General features: G+C 42.8%; 1 protein-coding gene, 1 long non-coding RNA gene and 1 pseudogene across 3 annotated transcripts in view; 2 read left to right on the top strand and 1 right to left on the bottom strand.

Moving 5' to 3' along the window:
• Window positions 1-3: 3 nt before the first annotated feature.
• Window positions 4-24797, top strand: part of RNF121 (ring finger protein 121) — an 84381-nt gene continuing 59587 nt past the window's right edge. The window contains exon 1 of one of the 2 annotated variants that reach the window (XM_040258732.1): window positions 4-112. In XM_040258732.1, coding sequence (XP_040114666.1) covers window positions 50-112 — 63 coding nt within the window. In that variant the 5' untranslated portion in view covers window positions 4-49. The remainder of the gene's footprint in view (window positions 113-24797) is intronic. The other variant, XM_040258731.1, reaches the window with a different exon arrangement.
• On the top strand, window positions 743-14981 carry LOC120876730. Its single transcript, XR_005724198.1, has 3 exons — window positions 743-753; window positions 13059-13061; window positions 14266-14981. It is a non-coding gene; the product is annotated as an uncharacterized LOC120876730 (long non-coding RNA).
• LOC120876721 lies at window positions 19869-22617 on the bottom strand (annotated as a pseudogene).

Below are 24797 nucleotides of genomic sequence, written 5' to 3' on the forward strand. Positions count from 1 at the left end.
GAAGCAGCTGGCTCGCGCGGGGCCTGCGGGGAGGGGGAGAGCTGTGAAGATGGCGGCAGTGGTGGAGGTGGAGGTTGGAGCCGGTGCTGCCGGAGAACGGGAGCTGGATGAGGTGAGAAGAGTTGAGAGTTGAGGAGAAGAAAGACTCAACCTGAAACTGAAGGGAAGGGAGGGGAGGTATCGGGAGTAGGGGTCCTAGGAGAAACGAGATCCTTAGAGGGAAGGAGCCAACTGGGGAGCGGGTGCGCGGAGAGGGAAATCTGAGGTACCCAGGACTCGGGGACTCGGAGACTCGGAGGCAGTCATGGGGTAGAATACTTGCAGCAACCTCAAGGGTGGAGGTGGAGGACAGAGAGAGAAGCTAGAGGGATGGGGGTGTTAAGATTTAGGATTATGAGCTGAGGGTCCTGGGGAGGACTAAAGGGCTGCCAGGTGGTTTGAGTTAGAGAGGCGTAGACTTCTGTGAGGGAAAGCCGGGTTTTCACTGAGGGCAAGGAAAGCCCTGTCTGGGTTTGGAGTCGGGGCGGGGGACACGGACCAGGGAAGAGTGTTTATCTACTAGTATTACAGGTTTGAGTTATTTTTTATGTAAGAGCGCTTTAAGTTCTAGAACTTTGTACATAATGTGGGCTCGATAGAGTTTTGGTCAACGAATGATAGAACGAATGGGTAAAAGAACAATTGTATAGCGAAATTTATCCATTCACTCACTTAAACGTTTAAGTATCACCTTTGAGCGAAGCTCAGGGGTAGGTGCTAGGGACCTTCCCACAGAAGAACCCAAGGTATGGTGGTGGGAGACGCACAAGAAGTCTTTTCATCGGAGGTGTAACGGTGGCACTGAGAAGAGGGGACCAGTTAAGTTTGGGGTAGGGAAGGCTTCTCAGAGGAGTCGAGTCTTAACGAATCAGCGATTCTCTCTCTTTCTCCCTTTCCCTCTTTCCTATTAGACTTACGAGTTTTTTGAGAGTGAGCTGTTGGGGGTGTATGTCTCTTTTACCTACGTAACAGACATTTAACAACGGGTGTATTCAGTGACCAGTGGTCCTTGAAGGAAATCACTAGGAGGAAGGAGACATTGAGTTTGAAGGGAATGAAGGGACAGCGCTGAGAAGCAGAGAGAGAAGGTGAGAAAGGAAAGGGAAAAGATTCCGAGGCCAAAGGTACATTCATGGCCAGGGATGCCCGTGGTCTGGCCCATGACAGTGTATGGACAGCAGGGAGGAACAGGAGAAAGGGGTTTGATTGTCAGGGATGGAACCAGTGGGATGTCTGAGGGATCAGTTTCTTAGATGCCTTGGCTGGGTGGGAGTGTGGTGTGGGGATTGGGGATGAGGCCCAGATGGACTTGAGAAGCAAAGCCTGTTGTTTGGTGGTGGGATGACTTGGAGGTTTTGGTTTACCTGGTTGGGAACATTAAGGTGGGCAGAGGAGACTGAGAAACTGGCAAGTGGTCAGAGCAGGGAGAGATTTTTAGAGAACCATTTTAGACCCGTGTCTTTCAGTCACTAAAGACTACGCGTGTTTGGATACCACTTGGTTGGTGAAGTGGGGTAGTTGTGGAAATGACTTCCAAGCCCCTTTCAGCTTTAAGTTTCTGTGATTGTGGTTGGCTGTAGGTTGGCTGTAGTTCAGTGAGATTTATTTGAAAGTGCCTTATAAAAGTAAATAATGTGTTTTGGTTATTATACATGCTTTGTTAATCATGGCCTCCTTTGAGCGGGGGAGCTGATTTCAGTTACATATACCAGGGTTTGTTGAGATAAAGAGCAAATGTTTTGGCAAAGGAGAAAAGAAAGTTTTGAAGTTAGATATTTTTGATTTTTGCTTATCTTCCTTACTGTTTTAAAGATCTAAGCGCTTCTAGTGTCATAATTATACTTCCAGAGTGTCACGCCTAGAAGCCAACTGTATATGAAGCACTAGCATTCACCCCAGAAACTTCTGTTCCTTGTTTCATTTACTAAGAAATAATATAATCTGCTGTCTGGAAATCCTGTGTGGATTGGTTCTGTCCTTTTCCTTGTGTGTTTAAGAAAGTAACTCTGAGAAGCAGGAACAGTTTTCCCTTCAAGCTCAAATAAAGAGGGGGAGAGGCAGGGATATGGTCTGGGTGACCTTAGTTTGTGAGTGAGTTTCTACTAATGCTTCCCCAGCTGTTTTTTGTTTTGTTTTTTCTTTTAGCATCCTTAACTAGTGAAACAGAAAGTGAAATCCATCCTTTAATTTGTAATTATAGGAGTCTTCCATGTATTATGCACTGGGAATTCAAAGATGAGTAAGACAGGATCTTTACCAATTTATAATGTAGAGAAAAGACAAGCAAATGGCCCGCTGCAATACTAGATACTTTTTATAATGGAAGGGTATAACAGATTCAGTGGGGTGCTAGAGACAAGCACTCAAATCTGCAGAGAGTCATTGAAGTCTTTATGATGGAGATGGGTTGGAGCTGAAAAATGAAAAGTTAGGTTTACAGAGAAGCATGTGGTATCAGAGTTGCTCTCCTTTAACAGTTTCTACTTGGTAGAGAGACTACTGTGAAGCTCAGATTATAAAAAAGTAATGGATAATCTAGCTAAGATGCCACTTCTTTGGAAAGACTCCATGCTCTGATTTCTTTAGGATATCTGATCTGTTTTCCAGTATCAGATGTCCTTAGCATAAGTAGTCTGGAATAGCAGCCATCAGTTTATTCATATTCTTTTCCTTTCCTTTTTTCTTTTTCATTATTACTTTCTATAGCAGTTAAGGTAGTTTAGGTTTCACTTACTTACTGCTTCTCCTGAATAGAAAAGAAGGCTTAGGAAAAGAGCTACTAGTAGAAAAGACCACTATTTATTGAGCCCTTATCATAAACTACCTCCTGTTTAAAGCCTGCATTATCTCATTTATTATTAACAGCAACCCTGTGAATTAGTTGGTGTTTATTGCATTTTGTAAATGAGGAGACTGAGGCAAGAGAGGCTAAGTGGCATTCCCAGGATTCCAGCAGTTCATGATGGGGAAGTGCAGATTCCAGCTGGGGTCTGCCTCTGCTGTGCAGAACTAAGTTTTACACCACCGTGCTATGCTGAGCACCTAGGTTCCATTCTCAAGCCAGGCTTATCTTACCAAAGTAAACTACCCCTTTCTTAATGTACAAAGGACGCATCACAAATATGTGAAGCAGCATTTCATTCCTGAGAGGTCCAGAGTGGGGGTTAACTAAAAGAATGTTGGCTTTTCTATACAGATTCTTTAGTTTACCAATAACGTGATTCTGCCGAGCCCCTCCCTGGCCATGGGGAGTGACCAGCCCAGTGGCAGTTAGGGAGATGAGCTATGGGTCTAGCCAGCTCAGGCTAGGTATTAAACAGGCTGTGATGACTGGCTAAGTTCTTTCACTTGCTAAACACCATAGGGTGCTTGAGCGTGTTGGGGAGGATAAAGCATGGGTACCAGCTTGGAGGCCCGGAAGCTGACTTACTCCTGGAGCCTGTGAGTTCCTTCGTGAAGGGGTAGTGGGCCAGCCGTTAGAAGAATTGGAGGCACCATCTTGGCATGGAGACTTGGCTGGGACCTAAGCTAAAAAACACTTCTACATCCTACTGGGGCCAGCCTGCCTGCCTGGATAGTTCCTGTGAATTCGGGATGTGTCTTCTCCAGTAGTTGTTCATCTGCCAAACTGATGTGATGTCATGCAGATAAGTGGGTAGCTTCCAGCTCAAGTTCAAAGCAGCCTGCAGCTAACTTATTGTTGCCTTTAGTGCGTCATTTACCTCTTCTGGGCCCTGATTTATTCTTGTTAAAAGAAAAGATTGGATTAGATTGGTGGTTTAAAACCTTAGTCATGAAACCCTTTATTTAAAAAAAATCTCACTTTGAAGACTTATAGTCCTTGAAGGGACTCAGAACCCGTTGAGTGTCTCAAACCACACCTTAAAAGCCAGGGTGCTTTCTCTTACTGTCCACTGATTGGGTGACCCTATTTTATGTTCCTTCAGCCTCCCTGTACCTCCTCTAGCCCACCTCTGCCAAGCGTTATTTTAGCTGTCTGTGTCTTCCCCACTAGATTGTTGGCTGCCCAAGAGCAGAGTCCAGGCCCATCTTGCTCATGGTCACAGTCCCTTCACTCGGGGTGGGGCCTGCCATAAAACAGGCACCAAACAGTGTTCAGCAGTTATTCTTTTTGAATAGTGGTGATACACTCCTCTCCTTAGTCGTGTGTACTTTTCTTTAAACTCGGTATTTACAGCATCCCTGTGAGAGCTGAACTGTTGAACTAAATCGTGACTAAAGCTCGTGTACCATGTTTCTGATTCCTGCCAGGTCTTTGTTGGTGCTGTCCTGTCTGCCTGGAGTACCTTCCCTTTCTCCCTGTGTCTTTCCAAATCCTATGTGTATTTAAGGTCCAAGCCCAAGGCACTCTTGTCTTGTAGAACTAGTCTGATCTACACTAATACCCTCTTTCCTTGTCTTTCATGGTTTTTCTCTGTGTTCATTTATCAGTTCATCAAACTTTTTGATTAATTGTTCTAGGTACTGTGCTATGCTTGATCATATCATGGATAATGTGTGATAGCTGCCTTCAAGGAGGTCACAGACTAGCCTAGGTGGAGAGTGATAAATACAAATTTGTGTCACAGGTGCTGTGTCAGTGGAGTAGGTGCTATATGTACATCAAGGAGGAAGTGGCAGTCTATATCATATCTTCTTTTCTCAGGTTGCTGCTAAGTCACTTCAGTCGTGTCCGACTCTGTGCGACCTCATAGTCGGCAGCCCACCAGGCTCCCCCGTCCCTGGGATTCTCCAGGCAAGAACACTGGAATGGGCTGCCATTTCCTTCTCCAATGCATGAAAGTGAAAAGTGAAAGTGAAGTTGCTCGGTCGTGTCCAACTCTTCACGACCCCATGGACTGTAGCCCACTAGGCTCCATCCATGGGATTTTCCAGGCAGGAGTACTGGAGTGGGGTGCCATCGTCTTCTCAGGCAGACTGTAGATATTCCCATCTGTTGCTTTTTCAAAGTAGTAATCTTGGACTGTTTGGTTTTTTGTTTTCCCTCCCATGGGTTTCTCCTTGTAGACATTTGATAAATGCTCCTTGTTTCCAGGGATTTTCTTCTCTAGGGAGTCAAGAGTTTGTTGAAGGATTGAGGCATATGTGACTGAAGTTTAATCTTGGCTATCTGACCATGTATCTTCGGATTTTTTTAAAAGACTTTTTAAAGACTAATCATTTTAAAATGAGTAGTAGCGTAATGTGTGCAAAAAAAAAAAAAAAAAACTAGTTATAAACGATAGACCTAGGTTTTAGACTAGGAACAGCAGATTTTGTTTTATCTCGGAGATAGCCAAATGATAATAGATGCTTAGAAGACTGTGTTCAGAAGGATTCTAAGGCCAGGGCTCAGCGGGAGAGTGCTGAAGGCAAAATGATACAGTACTTACTCTGTGCCAGTTCCTGTGCCAAGTGTTTTCTATGCATTATCTAATTTCATACCACAACTTTACAAGATAGAATTATTATGGCTATATCCATTCTACAGATGTGGAAACTGAGGCACAGAGGGATTTAAGTAACTTGCCTAATTTGGTCAGATGGTAAATGACAGAGGTAGGGTTCAAATCCAAGATGACTATAGCATCTGTGGGCTGTATTAACCATTGTGGGCAATATGAGTACTATAACTTCCCATGCTGTCCTATGCTAGACATTTCTACTATGTAAGTGTGGGACTTCATTTACAGAGGTGATTTGACTGGGATCACATTCTTTGAGACTGAGTTCTCTTTGAAAGTGCTTTTTGTTGCTCAGTTGTGTCTGACTCTGCAATTCCATGGTCTGCAGCACTCCAGGCTTCCCCCATTCTTCACCATCTCCTGGAGTTTGCTCAGACTCATCTCCATTGAGTTGATGAGGCCATCCAGCCACCTCCTCTTCTGTTGTCTGCTTCTCCTCCTGCCTTCAGTCTTTGCCAGCATTAGAGTCTTTTCCAATGAGTCAGCTCTTGGCATCAGGTGGCCAAAGTATTTGGAACTTCAGCATCAGTCCTTGCAGTGTATATTTAGAGTTGATTTCCTTTGGGATTGACTGGTTTGATCTCCTTGCCATATAAGAGACTCAAGAGTCTTCTCCAGCACCACAGTTCGAAAGCATCCATTCTTTGGTGCCCAGCCTTCTTACTGGTCTGACTTTCACATCCATACACAACTACTGGAAAAACCATAGTTTTGACTATATGGACCTTTGTTGGCAAAGTGATGTCTCTGCTTTTTAGTATACTGTCTAGCTTTGTCATAGCTTTTCTTCCAAAGAGCAAGCATCCTTTGATTTCATGGCTGCAGTCACCATCTGCAGTGATTTTGAAGCCCAAGAAAATAAAGTCTGTTGCTGTTTTCCTATCCATCCTTATATCCTTGGTGCCTGGCATAGAGTATGACTCAATAGATATTTGAAGATAAGAGCTCATGAGCTATTCCACACCTTGATTCTTCATCTTTGAAATGATAGGTTTGGACCACATGACTTCTTGAGGTCTCCTGCAGCTTTGAAAGTCTTGGATCCCTGTATTTTACTTTGCTTTGTGAGTCTTATAATTCCTGTTGGGTACTCGGTAAATGGTAGAGAATGACCGAATGAAGGTATAATTATTATTAATAATATTCTGTGCTAATAATCTTAGGATAAGAGTAGAAAAATGGTGATAGGAAAGTTTTAGACAAAAAGGCCTACATATAACCTCCAATACCATAACCTTTGACTTTCTGTGCAGTCAGTCTCATACTCCGGCAGACACCCTGTCTCCACGTCTACAGACAGTTTTTCCCATTTGATTTCCCATTACAAACCTCCCACCGCCACCCCCCCCACCAGCTCACTCTTTCTTTTTGCAATTAACCTGTTACTTAATAACTCGTCTACTTCCAGAAGGAATTTAAAGTGTCCTCTGGTCAATAAAGAGCTTCCCAGGCAGTACAATGGTAAAGAATCTGCCTGCTCATGAGGGAGATGCGGAAGATGCAAGAGATACGGATTTGATCCCTGGGTCTGGAAGATCCCCTGGAGCAAGAAATAGCAACCCACTCCAGTATTCTTGCCTGGAAAATTCCATGGACAGAGGAGCCTGGCGGGTCCATGGGTCACAAACAATCGGGCACAATGAGCACATACACAGGCTGGTCATTAAGGGAAGATCAGAGAGAAAATAAGAAAAGATGAAGAGGAATGTTCTAATTTTTTGAATGCAGGAGCTGTCTTTCTCATCTCTGCATTCCTATGCCTTAGCCAGTGCTTGGCAATAGCAGACATTGATTATATTTGTTGAATAAATGAGAATGTTTGTAGATGTGGATTCTACTCAGGTTTAAGGAACTGTTGACTAAATTGCAAAGATTAACTGACACACTGTCTGTCCTGGCCTGGCAGTAATACAATAGCTCCTGACAGTACTATTTGCTTATAAACCGCTTTTCCAATTTTCATGAATGCTGTCTTGCTCCTCACCAGTGAGTCATAGCACGGAATCTGAGGACCTGCTCTGTGCCCCCAGTGCCCTGTGTAGACATCGGTCAGCACTTGGCTGTGTTGTGTTGTTTGTCTCCCTCACTGAGCAGTGGACTTACTGAGGGGACAGACCATATCACCTCTGTGTTCCCAGCACCTGATCTTTCACAATAGTTACCATAGAGTAGATATTCAAATGCTTATTGAAGGATCTTAAATCTAATCCATTTACCCATGTCAAACACTCCCTGCAAGTGGTCACCTTGTCTGTGTTTAAACACAAAGAATCAACCTTCCAATGCAGGAGACCTGCCTGGAGAAGATCATCTGGAGGAGGAAATGGCTACCCACTTCAGTATTCTTGCCTAGGAAATCCCATGGACAGAGGAGCCTGGTGGGCTACAGTCTGTGGGGTCACAAAAGAGTTGGACACAACTTAGCTCGACTAAACAACAGTGAAAGGGAGTTTATCATTCTTTGGTCAGCCTCTTCCTTCTTTGATTTCCTCTGTTGCACTATTCTTCAGATTGGGCTAGAATTCTTATTTCTGTAGCTTCATCTTTTTAGTCCTCTCTTCCTAGATCCTACTTCTTTGCATCTTTGACCCATGATGAAGGCACATGCCCTGCCAGGGAATCCTCTGACGAATTTAGGTTCACTCCACTTGGGGTTAATTAGGTTCAGTTCACCTGGGGCTATTGGCCTAAAAGCTTACTCTATGGAAGTTAACCCAGGATAATCCACCCAGTGTCATTCCTCTTCTCTGTTTTATTTCTTTGTGTTTTCCCTTCTTGAAGTCATTTATCTCTCTGCTCCTCGGAGGAAAATCTGTCGGTAAACATAAACTCATTAGTTCCCTCTAAAGTGCAGCTATCCCGAGAGGATGCTGAGTTATGGCCATGGCGCTTTTGGCCCTGAGCAACTAGGGAGAACCAGTGGGGAAAGGGGAAGCTGGAGGCAGGAGCATAGCCCTGCCATGGTCTGTTCCCTCTGCCCTCCTTCCCCCTTCCCAGTAGGATGTTCTCAGTAACTGAGTGTGTCTGTTACTGAGGACGTCTCCAGTGGCGTTCTACTCCCCATTTGCCCATAGGATTGAGCCCACCCTCTTGCTGAGCCTGTCATTAAGCTTCCAGTCATTTAGCTCTCTTTCTGATGATAACAAACAATAGCTAACTTTTTTAGTGCATGCTGCGTGGCAGGCATTACACCAAGCATTTTACATGCATTAGCTGTTTTAATTCTCTTTTAATACTATTATTGTCATCACTTTCCAGATGAATAAAAACTGAGGCATTGCCAAGTAACTTATTCAGGGGTGGATAGCTTGTAAGTAGAACTGAGATTTGAACCCAGAGATGGGATGCCATGATCTCTATTGCTGGTATACTCTATAACATAAATTTACTGTTCTCAAAATTCACCATAATTTATTAAGCATTTAATTTTGCCAGATACTTTATTTTGTGTTGGGAATTCATAAATGATTATAGAGGGACTTCCTTGGCAGTCCAGTGGTAAAGACTCCACTCTTCCGCTGCAGGGGGCATGGGTTCGATCCTTGGTCAAGGAACTAAGATCCTGCATGCTGCACGTTGTGGCCAAAAAGAAAAAACAACCAAACAAAAAGAACCCCACAAATGTTTAAAGAGACTCTGTGCTTCAAGAGTTCATGGTCTAGTAGGGAAAAGGACCCCCTAAGTGATAATGACCAATGTAGTGTGATGAGTAAAGTCATGTACAGGTACCACAGGTACGTGGCAGAGTGTGAAAGTGTATTTGGGAGGGTTAGGGAAGACTTCAGAGAGGATATGACATAGGGCTCATTCTTAAAGCAAGAATAATGTTTGTCATATGATCAAGAGACTAATTTATACCAAGGTAAAAGCACATATATGTGAAGGACTGGAGGCATATTATCTCTAAGCATACTATTAAACATACCTTTCTCCACTAATAAAACATTTAGTGATACCTGCTTGCTTTATGCAAAGCACTGTGTTAGGTACTTAAGTTGAGAAGAAATATACTAATTCATGTTTCATGCCTTCAAAGAGCTTTCATAGTTCAATTAGAAAAGTAGCACATATAGTTCAATTGGCAAGGCTATAATTATAAAATAAGACGTTCTAAATACCTCATCAGTAGAAAAACTCCTGTTGGAAAAGTAAATCTCTTCTTATCAAAATGGTTAGGGAAGACTTCATGGAGAAGGAGACGCCTGAGCTGGACCTTAATGGATGATTTAAGTTTCACTAGAGAGAGCATTAAAACTTAATTTAATTTAATTTAATAAGCATTAAAGAGAGGCTTAAAGCTCAACATTCAGAAAATTAAGATCATGGCATCCGGTCCCATCACTTCATGGCAAATAGATGGGGAAACAGTGGAAACAGTGGCTGACTTTATTTTTCTGGGCTCCAAAATCACTGCAGATGGTGATTGCACCCATGAAATTAAAAGACGCTTACTCCTTGGAAGGAAAGTTATGACCAACCTAGATAGCATATTAAAAAGCAGAGACATTACTTTGCCAACAAAGGTCCGTCTAGTCAAGGCTATGGTTTTTCCAGTGGTCATGTATTGATGTGAGAGTTGGACTATAAAGAAAGCTGAGCACAGAAGAATTGATGCTTTTGAACTGTGGTGTTGGAGAAGACTCTTGAGAGTCCCTTGCAATGCAAGGAGATCCAACCAGTCCATCCTAAAGGAGATCAGTCCTGGGTGTTCTTTGAAAGGACTGATGTTGAAGCTGAAACTCCAATACTTTGGCCACCTGATGCAAAGAGCTGACTCATTTGAAAAGACCCTGATGCTTGGAAAGATTGAGGGCAGGAGAAGAAGGGGACGACAGAGGATGAGATGGTTGGATGGCATCACCGACTCGATGGACATGAGTCTGAGTGAACTCCGGGAGTTGGTGATGGACAGGGAGGCCTGGCATGCTGCGGTTCACGGGGTCACAAAGAGTCGGACATGACTGAGCAACTGAACTGAACTGAGAGAGAGCATTAGAAATAAAGGTCCCAAGTAAATATGAGAAAGTAAATGTGATTGGGGATCAGCAAGTAAGAGAGGACTAAGTGCTAAATGGAGAAACATAGGTTGGAGCCAGTATGAGGTTGACTTCAAATGCCAAGTTGAGGAATTAAGACATATCCACTCATTCCTTCAGTCAGCATTTATTGAGTCCTTCAATACACCAGATACAGTGCTGGGGACACAAACATGAAGACATAACTCCTGCCTTCAGGGGGCTCATGGTCACATAGAGGAAGACAGACATGGAAACAAATGATTGCAGTGTAGTGCAAGTGTGTGTTATGTACTGTGGTGACAAAGGAGAGAATGACTAGCTGCTTGAGGGAATCATTAAAGACTTAACAGAGGATGCTTGAGATGTTTCTTGAGGATTGAGTTCAGTAGATAGTCTATGAGAAAGAGAAGAGTGGCCCAGCAAAATGAAAAGATATGCAAAGGCTTAGAGGTGTTAGAATAGAATATTCTATTCTATTCTGCATAGAATATTCTGGGAACTGTAAGAATTCCTGTATTAGTGGAATATAGATTAAATGTAGGAGGATAGCAGTGAGTGATAAGGTTGGCAAGGCCTTTTTAACAACATGCTGCTGCTGCTAAGTCGCTTCAGTCGTGTCCGACTCTATGTGACCCCATAGACGGCAGCCCATCAGGATCCCCCGTCCCTGGGATTCTCCAGGCAAGAACACTGGAGTGGGTTGCCATTTCCTTCTCCAATGCATGAAAGTGAAAAGTGAAAGTGAAGTTGCTCAGTCGTGTCCGACTCTTCGCGACCCCATGGACTGCAGCCTGCCAGGCTCCTCTGTTAACAACATGCTAAGAGGCTTGAACTTACAACACACTCAGATCTATGTCTCAGAATGATCAAATCTGGTAGAAGGGTGGAAGTTATTTTTGGAAGGATCAGCTTGGGGAAAGGAGAAGAAATTAGTTGGGAGTATTACAGTAGTCCAAGAGATTGTGGGGATCTGAGCAAAACCAAAAGCAGGGTGGAGAAAAGTGAGCAGCCATAAAAATATTAAATAGAGTACACTTACTATTTTTTGCCTTTCCCATTCCATTCCTTAATTCATTCACTCACACATGCACTCAATTGTTTGTTAAATATATAATGTATATTATTTATTCATTCTGATTCAAATACTTGCAACTTCAGAATGTCAGGAATTTTTCTAGGTCGGGTCCTTGCTCTTGTGAAGTTTACTTTCTAATAGGGGAAACACAGATAATGAATAAGTAACTAGCAGGATAACTTCAAATGGTGTTAAGTACTCTGAGAAAAGGATGGAGAATGACTCGAGGAGAGATGCTACTTTCAATGGGGAGGTTTATGGAATGCCTCTGGGGAGGTGATATTTAAACTGAGACCTGAATGAAGAAGACTTAGCAGCTTGAAGATTTGGAAGCATACTGTGTCAAGTCGAGGGAGAACCAACTACAAATCAGTGGCAACGGGTTACGCATGTCTTGGGACCAAAGAAGACGACCAGTGGGGCTGAGTTACAGTGAGCAAGAGAAAAATAGTACCATATGAAGTCGCGGAGTTTGGCAGAGTCAGATATGTAAGGCCTTGTAGATGCTGCTGAATGTGTTGAATTTTGTTGAGAGTACAATGAAGACTTTGGATGGTTTTTAAAATAGTGAGGCAAGCTGATTTGCATTTTTCAAAAAGATCTTTTTGGCTGCTTTGAGGAGAATGGATTGTAGGGGAGCATTCGAGGAGGGCAGTTAAGAGGCTGTTGGCAGTAGTCTGAGTGAGAGATGATAGTTTTGCAGTTGGGGGCGAGGGGGAGTGTGAGTAGGGTGGCAGAGATGGCGAGATGAAATTAGAATGCCTTGAAGTAGAGCCTACAGGACTTGCTGGTGGATTGGATATGGGACGTAAGGGATGAAAATAATCAAGCTTGACTTTCAGGTTTTTTGAGTTTGTTTTGCTTTCACTTGAGTAGTTGGCAACACCATGGCTGATGTTACTGTGTACTGACAGGACAGACTAGGAGAAATTTTTGTTGGGGTGAGGAGAAGGAAATACAGAAAACTTGTGTTTGTCTATGCTAAGTTTGAGACGGCTATGTAAACATCTCAGTGGTGGTGTTAATTAGGCAGTTGGAAGAGTGGGAGGAGAGTTCTGGACGTTGGTCTGAGACTCTGAAGATCTGCCTTTTTATCCTGTCTCTACCACACAGTTGTTACTGAGACAAGTCAGTGAGACACTTGAGTCACAGTGTTGTTGGCTTAAAGAAGTAATAAAGGTATTTGTTAGGCCAGCCTTGGGTGTATGGCGGGAGAATCCTGTTTATTCATGTATCCATTCATCAAGCATGCACTGAGCATTTATCACAGCACTGTCTTAGCTGTGAAGGATAATGAAGACCTAGGCCCTGCTCTCAGGCTGCTCGTAGTCCAGTGGAAGAGTTAGTGAAATAAGCCGATGTAACAACTGCTGTAATACAGAGACTCACAGAGCTCTCTGTGAGCACAGAAAAAGGGGGGCAAGAGATCAAGAGAGGCTCCCCAGAGAAGTGGCATTTCAGCTGGTGTGGAAAAAGTGACCAGAGGTTAATCAGCCAAGAAAAGAAGGGAAAGACCCTCTGGGAAGAAGGAGCAATATGAGCAAGGTGGGAGTGGGGGGGGGGCGGGAACAGCAGGCCGGGGCACTGAGTAAGATTAGTGTCACCGCAGCATCTTGAGTAGAGGGTGGGCGTGGTGAGAAAGGAGGACTGGAAAGCGAGGTGGGTATGAGATCCCTGAGGAGTCTGGATTTTTATGTGTAGTGGGTGATTAACCGTGGAAGAACTTTAAGCACTTAGGTGAGTGGCGTGGATCAGATCTGCATTCTAGAAAGATCACTTGGGGGACAGAAATGGAGAAGGGATTAGAGAGGTGGGGAAGACATACCTTAATCCAGGCAAGTAGTACTTCCAGATTTATCTAATTTCAAAGTGTGCTTTCTGGTGTATTACGTATAGTGCAGGGGAGCACATGTTAAATGCCAGAGGTGTTCAGGAGCAGAGGAGGGTGAAACTGGAAGGCAGTCTGGGGCAGGTCATGGCCTTGTGTGGTCACATAAGCTCACTCTGAGTGCTTTCTGGGAGGGCACTATGTAGCCTACTGTGGAGTTCTTACTTTCTCTTACAGGCAGTACTAGGAAACCAGAAGATTTTGAACTTGAGTGATGCAGTGACTGGCAAGAAAGGCATGAGGTTGAAGGACCTGGATTATGTTTGTAGCTTAAATAATAGAAAGGAAGAGATGATAGAGACATTTCCTGCCCCACTGATCTAGGCCTTGTGGTAGAACCAACCATGTTCTTCAGTTTTTCCTTCTTCCCAAAGCTTCCCTCAGTCCTATTTGTATGCTTACAAGTTTGGAAAGTATTCAGTATTTACTATTGGCTGTTGATAATCATGAAGGATTTTATGCTAGTGCTTAAGAGGAGGAGTCACTTTCTAACTTAAAACCCACAGAGGATGGAGCACCTTTGCAAGCTGTGCACCACTGATGTGATCCAGATACCAGGCTGTCTCTTTAGGCCAAGTTTGACCTCCTCAAGGAGAAGAAAGGGCATTTCAAGCAGAGCCGATGTCTCAGTTAGTGCTCTCATGTGCTTGCCATCTCTCACTGGCTAAGGGAATGGAGGGAGGGTGGCTGGTTTTCTAAGTAATGGAACGTTTTGATGACTACTTCTTAGCGTTGGCCACTGTAAGAATGGCTTATACTGAAGTTGCTTCTTACTCTCAGGGAGTAGCCAATGTAAATAAGTTCTGTTGGTTTCAGATGGCTTTCCCAGTTCCTCTGGATTCTTCTGCAACATCATTCCCACTGTTTTGTTCAAGTGAGAGTTACTCAGCCTCTGTGTATTTCCAGAGCATGTGCTTTATGTCTAGTGCTAGGTGTGACATGTGAGGGAGATGCTGAACAAGTAAGGCATTATTCTTGTCTTCAAAGCAGTTAAAAGCAGTAATGCCCATCTAACATTTACTGAACATGTGCAGTGCTTTGAAATGTGAAAATGAGTAAGATTCAGATGATTATCAGACCACTTTGGATTGCTAAATGGGAGAAAATATTTGTAAACCATATTTCTGATGAGGGATTTATATTTGGGATATGTGATGAGCTCTTACCAGTTAATAAGAAAAGGTAAATAATGCAGTAAAATATGAACAAATGATCTGACTAGACCTTTTTCAAAAAAGAAAATACACAAATAGCCAATAAGCACTTGAAAAGATGTTGAACATCATTAGCCATCAGAGAAATGCAAATCAAAAGCACGATACCACTTCATGCCCAATATGATGCTATAATCAAAAAGATGTAATAACAGGTGTTGTGGATGTAGAAAAATTGGACTCCTCATGCACTGCTAGTGGAAATGTAAAATGGTACAGTTACTGTGGAAAACAGTTTGTCAGTACCTCAAAAGGTTAAGCATAGATTTGCCATATGACCCAGTAATTCCACTCTAGATATATACTTGAGAAATAAAAACATATGTCTCCATAAAAACTTACACACAAATGTTCATAGCAGTATTATAATAGCCAAAAAGTAGATGGCTCAAATGTCTATCACCTGGTAAATGGTTACATAAAATGTATATCCATACAGTGGAAGATTACCTGTTAAAAAAAGGAGTGAACTACTCTGTATCATGATACATGGATAAGCCTTGAAAAACATGCTACCTGTTACGCACTGTGAAAGAAGCCAGTAAGTAAAGACAGCATATTGTGTGACTTTATTTACATGAAAGATCCAGAACAGACAAATCTATAAAGATATAAAGTAGATTAGGGGTTGCTTAGAGCCTGGTGGGCTGCCGTCTGTGGGGTCGCACAGAGTCGGACACTTCTGAGGCAACTTAGCAGCAGCAGCAAGCAGCAGGTCTAGGGACAGGAATGGGGAGGGCAGTGAGCTTTGAGCTTTCTTTATAGTGTGATGGAAATGATTTAAAATAAGATGGCTGTACAACTCTCTAAATATATGAACAGTTAGTGAATTGTCCACCTGAGATGGATGCTATGCCTCAATAAAGCCTTAAAAGTAAAAGATCCTTGACCTCAAGATGATTAGAGTCTAGACATAAAAACAGACTCAGAAACAAGTATTATATTAAATGTAGTAAATGTGACCTTAGAGATTTGTGCAAATTGTAAATTTCTGGAGAACAGAGGAGGAAGGGAACTACTCTGCCTGAGGAGATCTGCTAGACTCTAAGCTTCTTGAGAGTGAGAGCTGTTATTTATTTATTATTGTATTCCCTGTCTAGAGCATAGCATGATCAGTTAACAGTTGTTGAATGGGTGTGTGAGTCAATAAAGTTGGAGAATATGTCACAAAAGAGGTGATACTTGAGCTGCATCTTAAGGAATAGAAATGAACTAGAGAGTGAAGGTCAGGAAAGAATTCTAGGAAGAGAAGACCGCAGCAGCCAAAGCACCGAGGGAGAGAAGGGAGGAGCATGGTAGAGTGGCAGGGGATTGAGTGAGGCTGGAGTGAAAGGCCGTTTGTTGGCGGTGCTGAGATAAGTAGCTGGCTGTACCAGATCATGAAGTGCCTTGTGGGTCATACCAAGCAGTTTTGGACTGTAATCCAAAGGCAGTAGGAAATTGTCGTAGTTTGTCAGAGTAGGGGGCTGATGCAGGCAGATGGTGTTTGATAAAGTGGCTGTTTCTGTTATGAATTGTTCTGGCAGAGACAGCACCTCGGAAGTGACTGCACGTCTAGGAAAGAGCACAAGATAAAGTCTGGACCAACGAGGTGTGGCAATGAAAATCTGGAGGGAGATTTCATAGGTAGGTGGGTATTCCAGACACATGGGCTTTAGGAGTTTCGTAGTTCAGTTCTGGAAGGGCTTCTGGAAGAGGTGACGTCTGGGTTGGTCTTTAAGGATGGGTAGAAAAGTAAAGAGTGTATGGAAAACTGGAGTGCAGGTAGGAAAGAGAGAAGGACCAGGTGGAGAGGAACCCAGCTGGAGAAATAGACATTTTATGAATGCTATTCATAATGCTCCCGGGAAGTGAGCATTAAATGCCCCCAAATTTGATGATTGTTGAATGTGAGAGAGGTCATTAAATATTCCTTCCACTTCTGTGGAAGTTCAGCTGGCCTGGAGCGTGCGCTTTTCTGGTGATAGCGGGAGGGGTAGAGTGGTGGGCAGACAGCAGCCACAACAGTTACCCCAGCCAGTGTCTGCTCTCACTCCGCTGCCCACGGTGTACTGTCCATGGCAGGCTTCACAGTTTGACTAAGCATGACCAATGTCTTCATGGTCCCCAGATGATTTATGAGGTCTGGAAAATGAGGTAATTGCGCTTTAATTAATTGGCCTTGAATTCTTGCTAGGGCCAAGGAGTTAGAGAAAATGTGAACAAGAAGGAAAGTGGGAGTTACAAATATGGGTATGCCATGAAACTTTGGACTTCACATGTTATCCTAATCACTCAGCAGGCCATGGTATCTTTCCCCAAGAGATAGAGGCAGCTAGCGTGATGGTTTTGCTGTATTCGTAACAGGTTCAGAAACTAGCTAATCTCTCCTTTCTCTGGGCTTACACAGCATTTTGTTTATGTCAGTGGTTATCTTTATCATATTATGTTTAATAGTCTGTCTCCCCTCCTACCCCTTGGACTGTGACTACTGCAAGGGCAAAGGTTGGACTTTGTCATCTCCAATGTTTTGTGAAAGAGTGATGTCTCTAGCTGCACGGTTGCTCAGTCTCTGACTTGAGAGGATCAGTTGAGACCTCTGAAGTGCCAGGTTGCCCTGGTGGATGGGGTTCCAGAGTTTAGGGCCCTTTGCAGTTAACAGGTACTTGAAGCTAGGGCAAGAGGCTGTCCTCCAAGTGATGGATATTTCTGATGCTTGCATATGGTCGTTGCTTGGTAAATTTTTATTGACTTAATTTGGTAGCATCCTGTTATATCACATCTCACCACAGTAGAGGCATTTGCTTTCACTTCTGTGGTAACTAAGGAAACTGTGGCAGTCTAGAAAGTCGGAGTATTATAGCTGACTCCAAAGCTTTGGAGTTAGATTTGGCATGAATTATTACAGTATTTTACCTTTAATGGACCTTGAAAATCACTTAAACCCACCTCCTCGTTTTATATTTGGGTAAACTGAGGTGTGGAGAGAAATGCCTTGTTTGTTGACATATAGCAAGTAAATAGCTATGCCAAATGAGGACTTAAAACTTTTTCTCATCACTGAGGAAGGTGGTTGTTGCTCTGGAGCCATTTCTTGGGGTGAAAAGTGGGAATAACATAAAAGCCAAGGAAATTAGGCATTCCGCATGGGCTAGTTTTACTATCCAGCCTGCACATGTTCTCCTTTTGTTGGAGACCTGTTTGGGGAAACCAGAGTGTCTACATGTAGCCACATGATAGCCTACTTTTTCATTCTTTCTTCTCTCACTCTGCTTTGTTTTTCTTTATAACACTGCTACCAGAAATTATTTCATACTATAAATAAATATTTACTTGCATATTTATTATGTCTTCTTCCTTAGACGGTTTTATAAGGGAAGAGACTTTGTTTTATGACTGTCTTGTGCTTGAATGAATGAGCAGATGAACAGATACTTTTTGGCTGTCCCCAAGATGCCAAGCACATGCTTCTTATGATTTTGCCATTTGTAGGTCATGACACGTCTGTTTCTTTGTTTGGGATTGATCATTCTTGAATATATCTAAACCTTCCTTAAACATAGAATATACATTATTGGCAAATGACTGTCTAGTATACAGTGCTCATATGAGTTTGAGGTTACCTTTTTTTGTGGATTTAGATAGTATAAGATTTAGCCACTTGATCAGTTAAACCCAGTAGAGGACAGAATCTTGGAAGCAGTAGAGCAGTGGGACTTGGCAGCCGGGGAGAGAATTCTTGGTGCATAGCTGTGGAGAGACAGCAGGATTCAGGGCTGACTTACCCAGTAGGCACAGTGCCCAGTGGCCCATAAAAATGTCTTAATTTCTTTTAATCAGAAGAGAAAATGGATATAATCCACCTTGGATTGTATATCTTTATATTAATGCAGTTATAAAGTATATTTTAAAATACTTTAAAAGTTTTTTATTTTTCTTTATTTTTGGCTGTGCTGGGTCTTCATTTCTGCGCACGGGCTTTCTCTAGTTGCAGCAAGCAGGCACTGCTTCTCACTGTGGTGGCTTCTTGCTGCAGAGCGTAGGCTCCAGAGAGTGGCCTTCAGTAGTTGCGGCGCACAGGCACAGTAGTTCTGCTGCGTGGACTTAGGTGCCCCTCGGCATGTGTGGCCTCCACAGTGCAGGAACTGAACCTATGTCCCATGCATTGGCAGGCAGATTCTTAACCACCAGACCACCAGGGATGTCCCAATATATATTTTTTTAATGTAGGAAGGGTTCCACAAAGGCAAAAGTAGCTAGGGCCCATGAAAGTCGTAATGTGGCCCTCACATGACCTTGTGGCTGGTCATTGGCTTGGCCATTTGAGGCCCAAAGCTTTGACTCTGATTTCTTCCTTAAGGTCTGCGATTCTTTCCCCATCACTCCTGTCCCTGTCCCCCATAATGTCATCTTTATTGAGTGATTTTCTTCTTTATACCTCATTTGTGTGTTCTGTAAAATGGAGAGTTGTGCTCCCTCTACTGAGTAAATGCTTTTAAAACAGCCTAATTGTTTTATTTTTTATCCGTCTTCTCAACGGCAGGAAAAAATGTCTGGTTCATCTTTGTATCTCCATGCCTAGCCCAGAACCTACACATTTAGTACAGAAGTGCTTTAAATGAGAGTTGAATAAATGAATAAATGTGTCAGATTTCACAGATAGCTTCAGAGGCTTTCTTTTCTTTCTCTATAGAATGCTTTCCATATATTCTTTCAGTTCAGTTGCTCAGTCATGTCCGACTTTGTGACCCCATGAACTGCAGCATGCCAGGCCTCCCTTTCTGTCACCAACTCCCAGAGTTTCCCCAAACTTATGTCCATTGAGTTATTGATGGCATCCAATCATCTCATCCTCTGTCATCCCTTTCTCCTGCCTTCAGTCTTTGCCAACATCAGGGTCTTTTCAAATGAGTCAGCTCTTCACATCAGATGGCCAAAGTATTGGAATTTCAGCTTCAACATCAGTCCTTCTAATGAACACCCAGGACTGATCTCCTTTAGGATGGACTGGTTGGATCTCCTTGCAGTCCAAGGGACTCTCAAGAGTCTTCTCCAACACCGCAGTTCAAAAGTATCAGTTCTTCAGCACTCAGCTTTCTTTATAGTCCAACTCTCACATCCATACATGACTACTGGAAAAACCATAGCCCTTGATGAGATGGACCTTTGTTGACAAAGTAATGTCTCTGCTTTCTTTTTTAATCACAAATAAGATCTTTTATTTGTCACCGTTAAGAGTCTGCATTTTAAACCGATTCTTGGACTGGTGGCTTGTATCCATCAGCTCGTTCAACTTTAGCACCTGTCTCATCCCCAGTAGCTTTGCCAGAACTACTACCTTCACCATGTAGCTCCATGATTTTCCCAATTCAAATTTGGGCTTCTTCAGCATTTTTCTGAATGTTGAGCTTTAAGCCAACATTTTTGCTCTCCTCTTTCACTTTGATCAAGAGGCTTTTTAGCTCCTCTTCACTTTCTGCCATAAGAGTGGTATCATCTGCATATCTGAGGTTATTGATATTTCTCCCAGCAATCTTGATTCCAGTTTGTGTTTCTTCCAGTCCAGTGTTTCTCATGATGTACTCTGCATATGGAACCAGTCTGTTGTTCCATGTCCAGTTATAACTGTTGCTTCCTGATCTGCATACAGATTTCTCAAGAGGCAGGTCAGGTGGTCTGGTATTCCCATCTCTTCCAGAATTTTCCACAGTTGATTGTGATCCACACAGTCAAAGGCTTTGGCATAGTCAAGAAAGCAGAAATAGATGTTTTTCTGGAACTCTCTTGCTTTTTCCATGATCCAGCAGATGTTGGCAATTTGATCTCTGGTTCCTCTGCCTTTTCTAAAACCAGCTTGAACATCAATCAGGGAGTTCATGGTTCACGAATTGCTGAAGCCTGGCTTGGAGAATTTTGAGCATTACTTTACTAGCATGTGAGATGAGTGCAATTGTGCGGTAGTTTGAGTGTTCTTTTGCATTGCCTTTCTTTGGAATTGGAATGAAAACTGACCTTTTCCAGTCCTGTGGCCACTGCTGAGTTTTCCAAATTTGCTGGCATATTGAGTGCAGCACTTTCACAGCATCATCTTTCAGGATTTGAAGCAGCTCCACTGGAATTCCATCACCTCCACTAGCTTTGTTCTTAGTGATGCTTTCTAAGGCCCACTTAACTTCACTTTCCAAGATGTCTGGCTCTAGGTGAGTGAACACATCATCATGATTATCTGGGTCATGAAGATCTTTTTTGTACAGTTCTTCCGTGTATTCTTGCCACCTCTTCTTAATATCTTCTGCTTCTGTTAGGTCCATACCATTTCTGTCCTTTTTCAAGCCCATCTTTGCATGAAATGCTCCCTTGGTATCTAATTTTCTTGAAGAGATCTCTAGTCTTTCCCATTTTGTTGTTTTCCTCTATTTCTTTGCATTGATCGCTGAAGAAGGCTTTCTTATCTCTTCTTGCTATTCTTTGGAACTCTGCATTCAGATGGTTATATCTTTCCTTTTCTCCTTTGCCTTTCGCCTCTCTTCTTTTCACAGCTATAAGTGAAAGAGGAGAGCGAAAAAGTTGGCTTAAAGCTCAACATTCAGAAAACGAAGATCATGGCATCCGGTCCCATCACTTCATGGCAAATAGATGGGGAAACAGTAGAAACAGTGTCAGACTTTATTTTGGGGGGCTCCAAAATCACTGCAGATGGTGACTGCAGCCATGAAATTAAAAGACGGAAGAAAAGTTATGACCAGCCTAGATAGTATATTCAAAAGCAGAGACATTACTTTGCCAACTAAGGTCCATCTAGTCAAGGCTATGGTTTTTCCTGTGGTCATATATGGATGTGAGAGTTGGACTGTGAAGAAGGCTGAGCGCTGAAGAATTGATGCTTTTGAACTGTGATGTTGGAGAAGACTCTTGAGAGTCCCTTGGACTGCAAGGAGATCCAACCAGTCCATTCTGAAGGAGATCAACCCTGGGATTTCTTTGGAAGGAATGATGCTAAAGCTGAAGCTCCAGTACTTTGGCCACCTCATGCGAAGAGTTGACTCGTTGGAAAAGACTCTGATGCTGGGAGGGATTGGGGGCAGGAGGAGAAGGGGACGACAGAGGATGAGATGGCTGGATGGCATCCAGACTCCATGGACGTGAGTCTGAGTGAACTCCGGGAGATGGTGATGGACAGGGAGGCCTGGCGTGCTGCGATTCATGGGGTCGCAAAGAGTTGGACACGACTGAGTGACTGAACTGAACTGAACTCAGCATTTTTACTTTTCTAACGAAGACATCATGGAGCGGATAAATAGATTGGCAAGCCTTTTCTGTGTCTTTTCTGATGCTATCTGGAATCAATTTATTGACCATCTCTTTCAAGTCATTTGTCTGCACCTCTCGGGTCATGATTTCCATCATCTTCTTGGAGGTCTGGCACACCTGCTGGTGCTGGGTGTAAGAGGTCTTCCGAATCTGATTGTTGGCGCTTTTTAGTAAAACCCACACAGAACAGATGAAGCAAGTAACCATCGGTAGTCTTGACATCAACGTGAGCTTCAGTCATGGTCTGCCATTTTTTGACCATGGAGCACATTTTGTCACGGGTAAGATCCATACCATGAAAATTAGTCAGGCAGTTTTTGCCCTGAATATCCTCAGTAATTAGCCTGAATTTTCTAAATGCTACTTCATCATTCTGCAGATCAGCAAGACTCACTTCAAAAACACGACCTTTGAGGCCATCAGATGTGATTTTGGTTCCTTGAGTTCTCATCACCAATGTTTTCCCAATATTCCTTATATTGAACATAGCTGGTGCTTTCACATCATACCAATCTTTTTTAGAAAATCGGTCAACCACTTTCTTGGCTCCCTTTTTGCCTCCTTTCGTAAGGCGCTTGTTCTTGCCAACCGCCATGGTGCCCCTCAGAGAACCAAAAGCTCTCTGCTTTTTAATATGCTGTCTAGGTTGGTCATAACTTTTCTTCCAAGGGGTAAGCGTCTTTTAATTTTATGGCTGCAATCACCATCTGTGTGATTTTGGAGCCCCAAAAAATAAAGTCTGACACTGTTTCCACTGTTTCCCCATCTATTTGCCATGAAGTGATGGGACTGGATGCCATGATCTTAGTTTTCTGGATGTTGAGCTTTAAGCCAGCTTTTTCACTCTCCTCTTTCACTTTCATCAAGAGGCTCTTTAGTTCTTCACTTTCTGCCATAAGGGTGGTTTCATCTGTGTATCTGAGGTTATTGATATTTCTCTTGGCAATCTTGATTCCAGCTTGTGCTTCTTCCAGCCCAGCGTTTCTCATGATGTACTCTGCATATAAGTTAAATAAGCAAGGTGACAATATACAGCCTTGACGTACTCCTTTTCCTATTTGGAACCTGTCTGTTGTTCCATGTCCAGTTCTAACTGTTGCTTCCTGACCTGCATACAGGTTTCTCAAGAGGCAGGTCAGGTGGTCTGGTATTCCCATCTCCTTCAGAATTTTCCAGTTTCTTGTGATCCACACAGTCAAAGGCTTTGGCATAGTCAATAAAGCAGAAATAGATGTTTTTCTGAAACTCTCTTGCTTTTTTGATGATCCAGCAGATGTTGGCAATTTGATCTCTGGTTCCTCTGCCTTTTCTAAAACCAGGTTGAACATCTGGAAGTTCACGGTTCATGTACTGCTGAAACCTGGCTTTGAGAGTTTTGAGCATTACTTTACTAGCATGTGAGATGAGTGCAATTGTGCGGTAGTTTGAGCATTCTTTGGCATTGCCTTTCTTTGGAATTGGAATGAAAACTGACCTTTTCCAGTCCTGTGGCCACTGCTGAGTTTTCCAAATTTGCTGGCATATTGAGTGCAGCACTTTCACAGCATCATTTTTCAGGATTTGAAATAGCTCCACTGGAATTCCATCACCTCCACTAGGTTTGTTCGTAATGATGCTTTCTAAGGCCCACTTGACTTCACATTCCAGGATGTCTGGCTCTAGGTGAGTGATCATACCATCATGATTATCTGGGTCGTGAAGATCTTTTTTGTACAGTTCTTCTGTATATTCTTGCCACCTCTTCTTAATATCTTCTGCTCTGTTAAGTCCATACCATTTCTGTCCTTTATCGAGCCCATCTTTGCATGAAATGTTCCCTTGGTATCTCTTAAGTTTCTTGAAGAGATCTCTAGTCTTTCCCATTCTATTGTTTTCCTCTGTTTCTTTGCATTGACCTCTGAGAAGGCTTTCTTATCTCTCCTTGCTATTCTTTGGAACTCTGCATTCAAATGGGTATACCTTTCCTTTTCTCCTTTGCTTTTTGCTTCTCTTCTTTTCACAGCTATTTGTAAGGCCTCCCCAGACAGCCATTTTGCTTTATTGCATTTCTTTTTCTTGGGGATGGTCTTGATCTCTGTCTCCTGTACAATATCATGAACCTCTGTCCATAGTTCTTCAGGCACTCTATCAGATATAGTCCCTTAAATCTATTTCTCACTTCCACTGTATAGTCATAAGGGATTTGATTTAGGTCATACCTGAATGGTCTAGTGGTTTTCCCCACTTTCTTCAATTTAAGTCTGAATTTGGCAATAAGGAATTCATGATCTGAGCCACAGTCAGCTCCTGGTCTTGTTTTTGCTGACCTTATAGAGCTTCTCCATCTTTGGCTGCAAAGAATATAATCAGTCTGATTTCGGTGTTGGCCATCTGGTGATGTCCATGTGTAGAGTCTTCTCTTGTGTTGTTGGAAGTGGGTGTTTGCTATGACCAGTGCATTCTCTTGGCAAAACTGTATTAGGCTTTGCCCTGCTTCATTCTGCATTCCAAGGCCAAATTTGCCTGTTACTCCAGGTGTTTCTTGACTTCCTACTTTTGCATTCCAGTCCCCTATAATGAAAAGGAATCTTTTTTGAGTGTTAGTTCTAAAAGGTCTTGTAGGTCTGGTATTGTATATATGGTATTATGTATCTCCAGCTATCTTTTCAGAGGTTCTGTCAGCAAAATATATAGAGCTATGTGGACACTTAAGAAAATAATGTGGGAAACAAGGGTGTTGCACCATCTTAGAGAGTTAAGAGCCAATGTGAACAGTCAGGTCCACAGGGGAAATGAATAGTCTTTTTAACAAATCATGCTGAGACAGCT

Source organism: Oryx dammah, unplaced genomic scaffold (assembly GCF_014754425.2).
Source record: "Oryx dammah isolate SB20612 unplaced genomic scaffold, SCBI_Odam_1.1 HiC_scaffold_17, whole genome shotgun sequence".
In the NCBI taxonomy this organism is placed as follows: Eukaryota; Metazoa; Chordata; class Mammalia; order Artiodactyla; family Bovidae; genus Oryx; species Oryx dammah.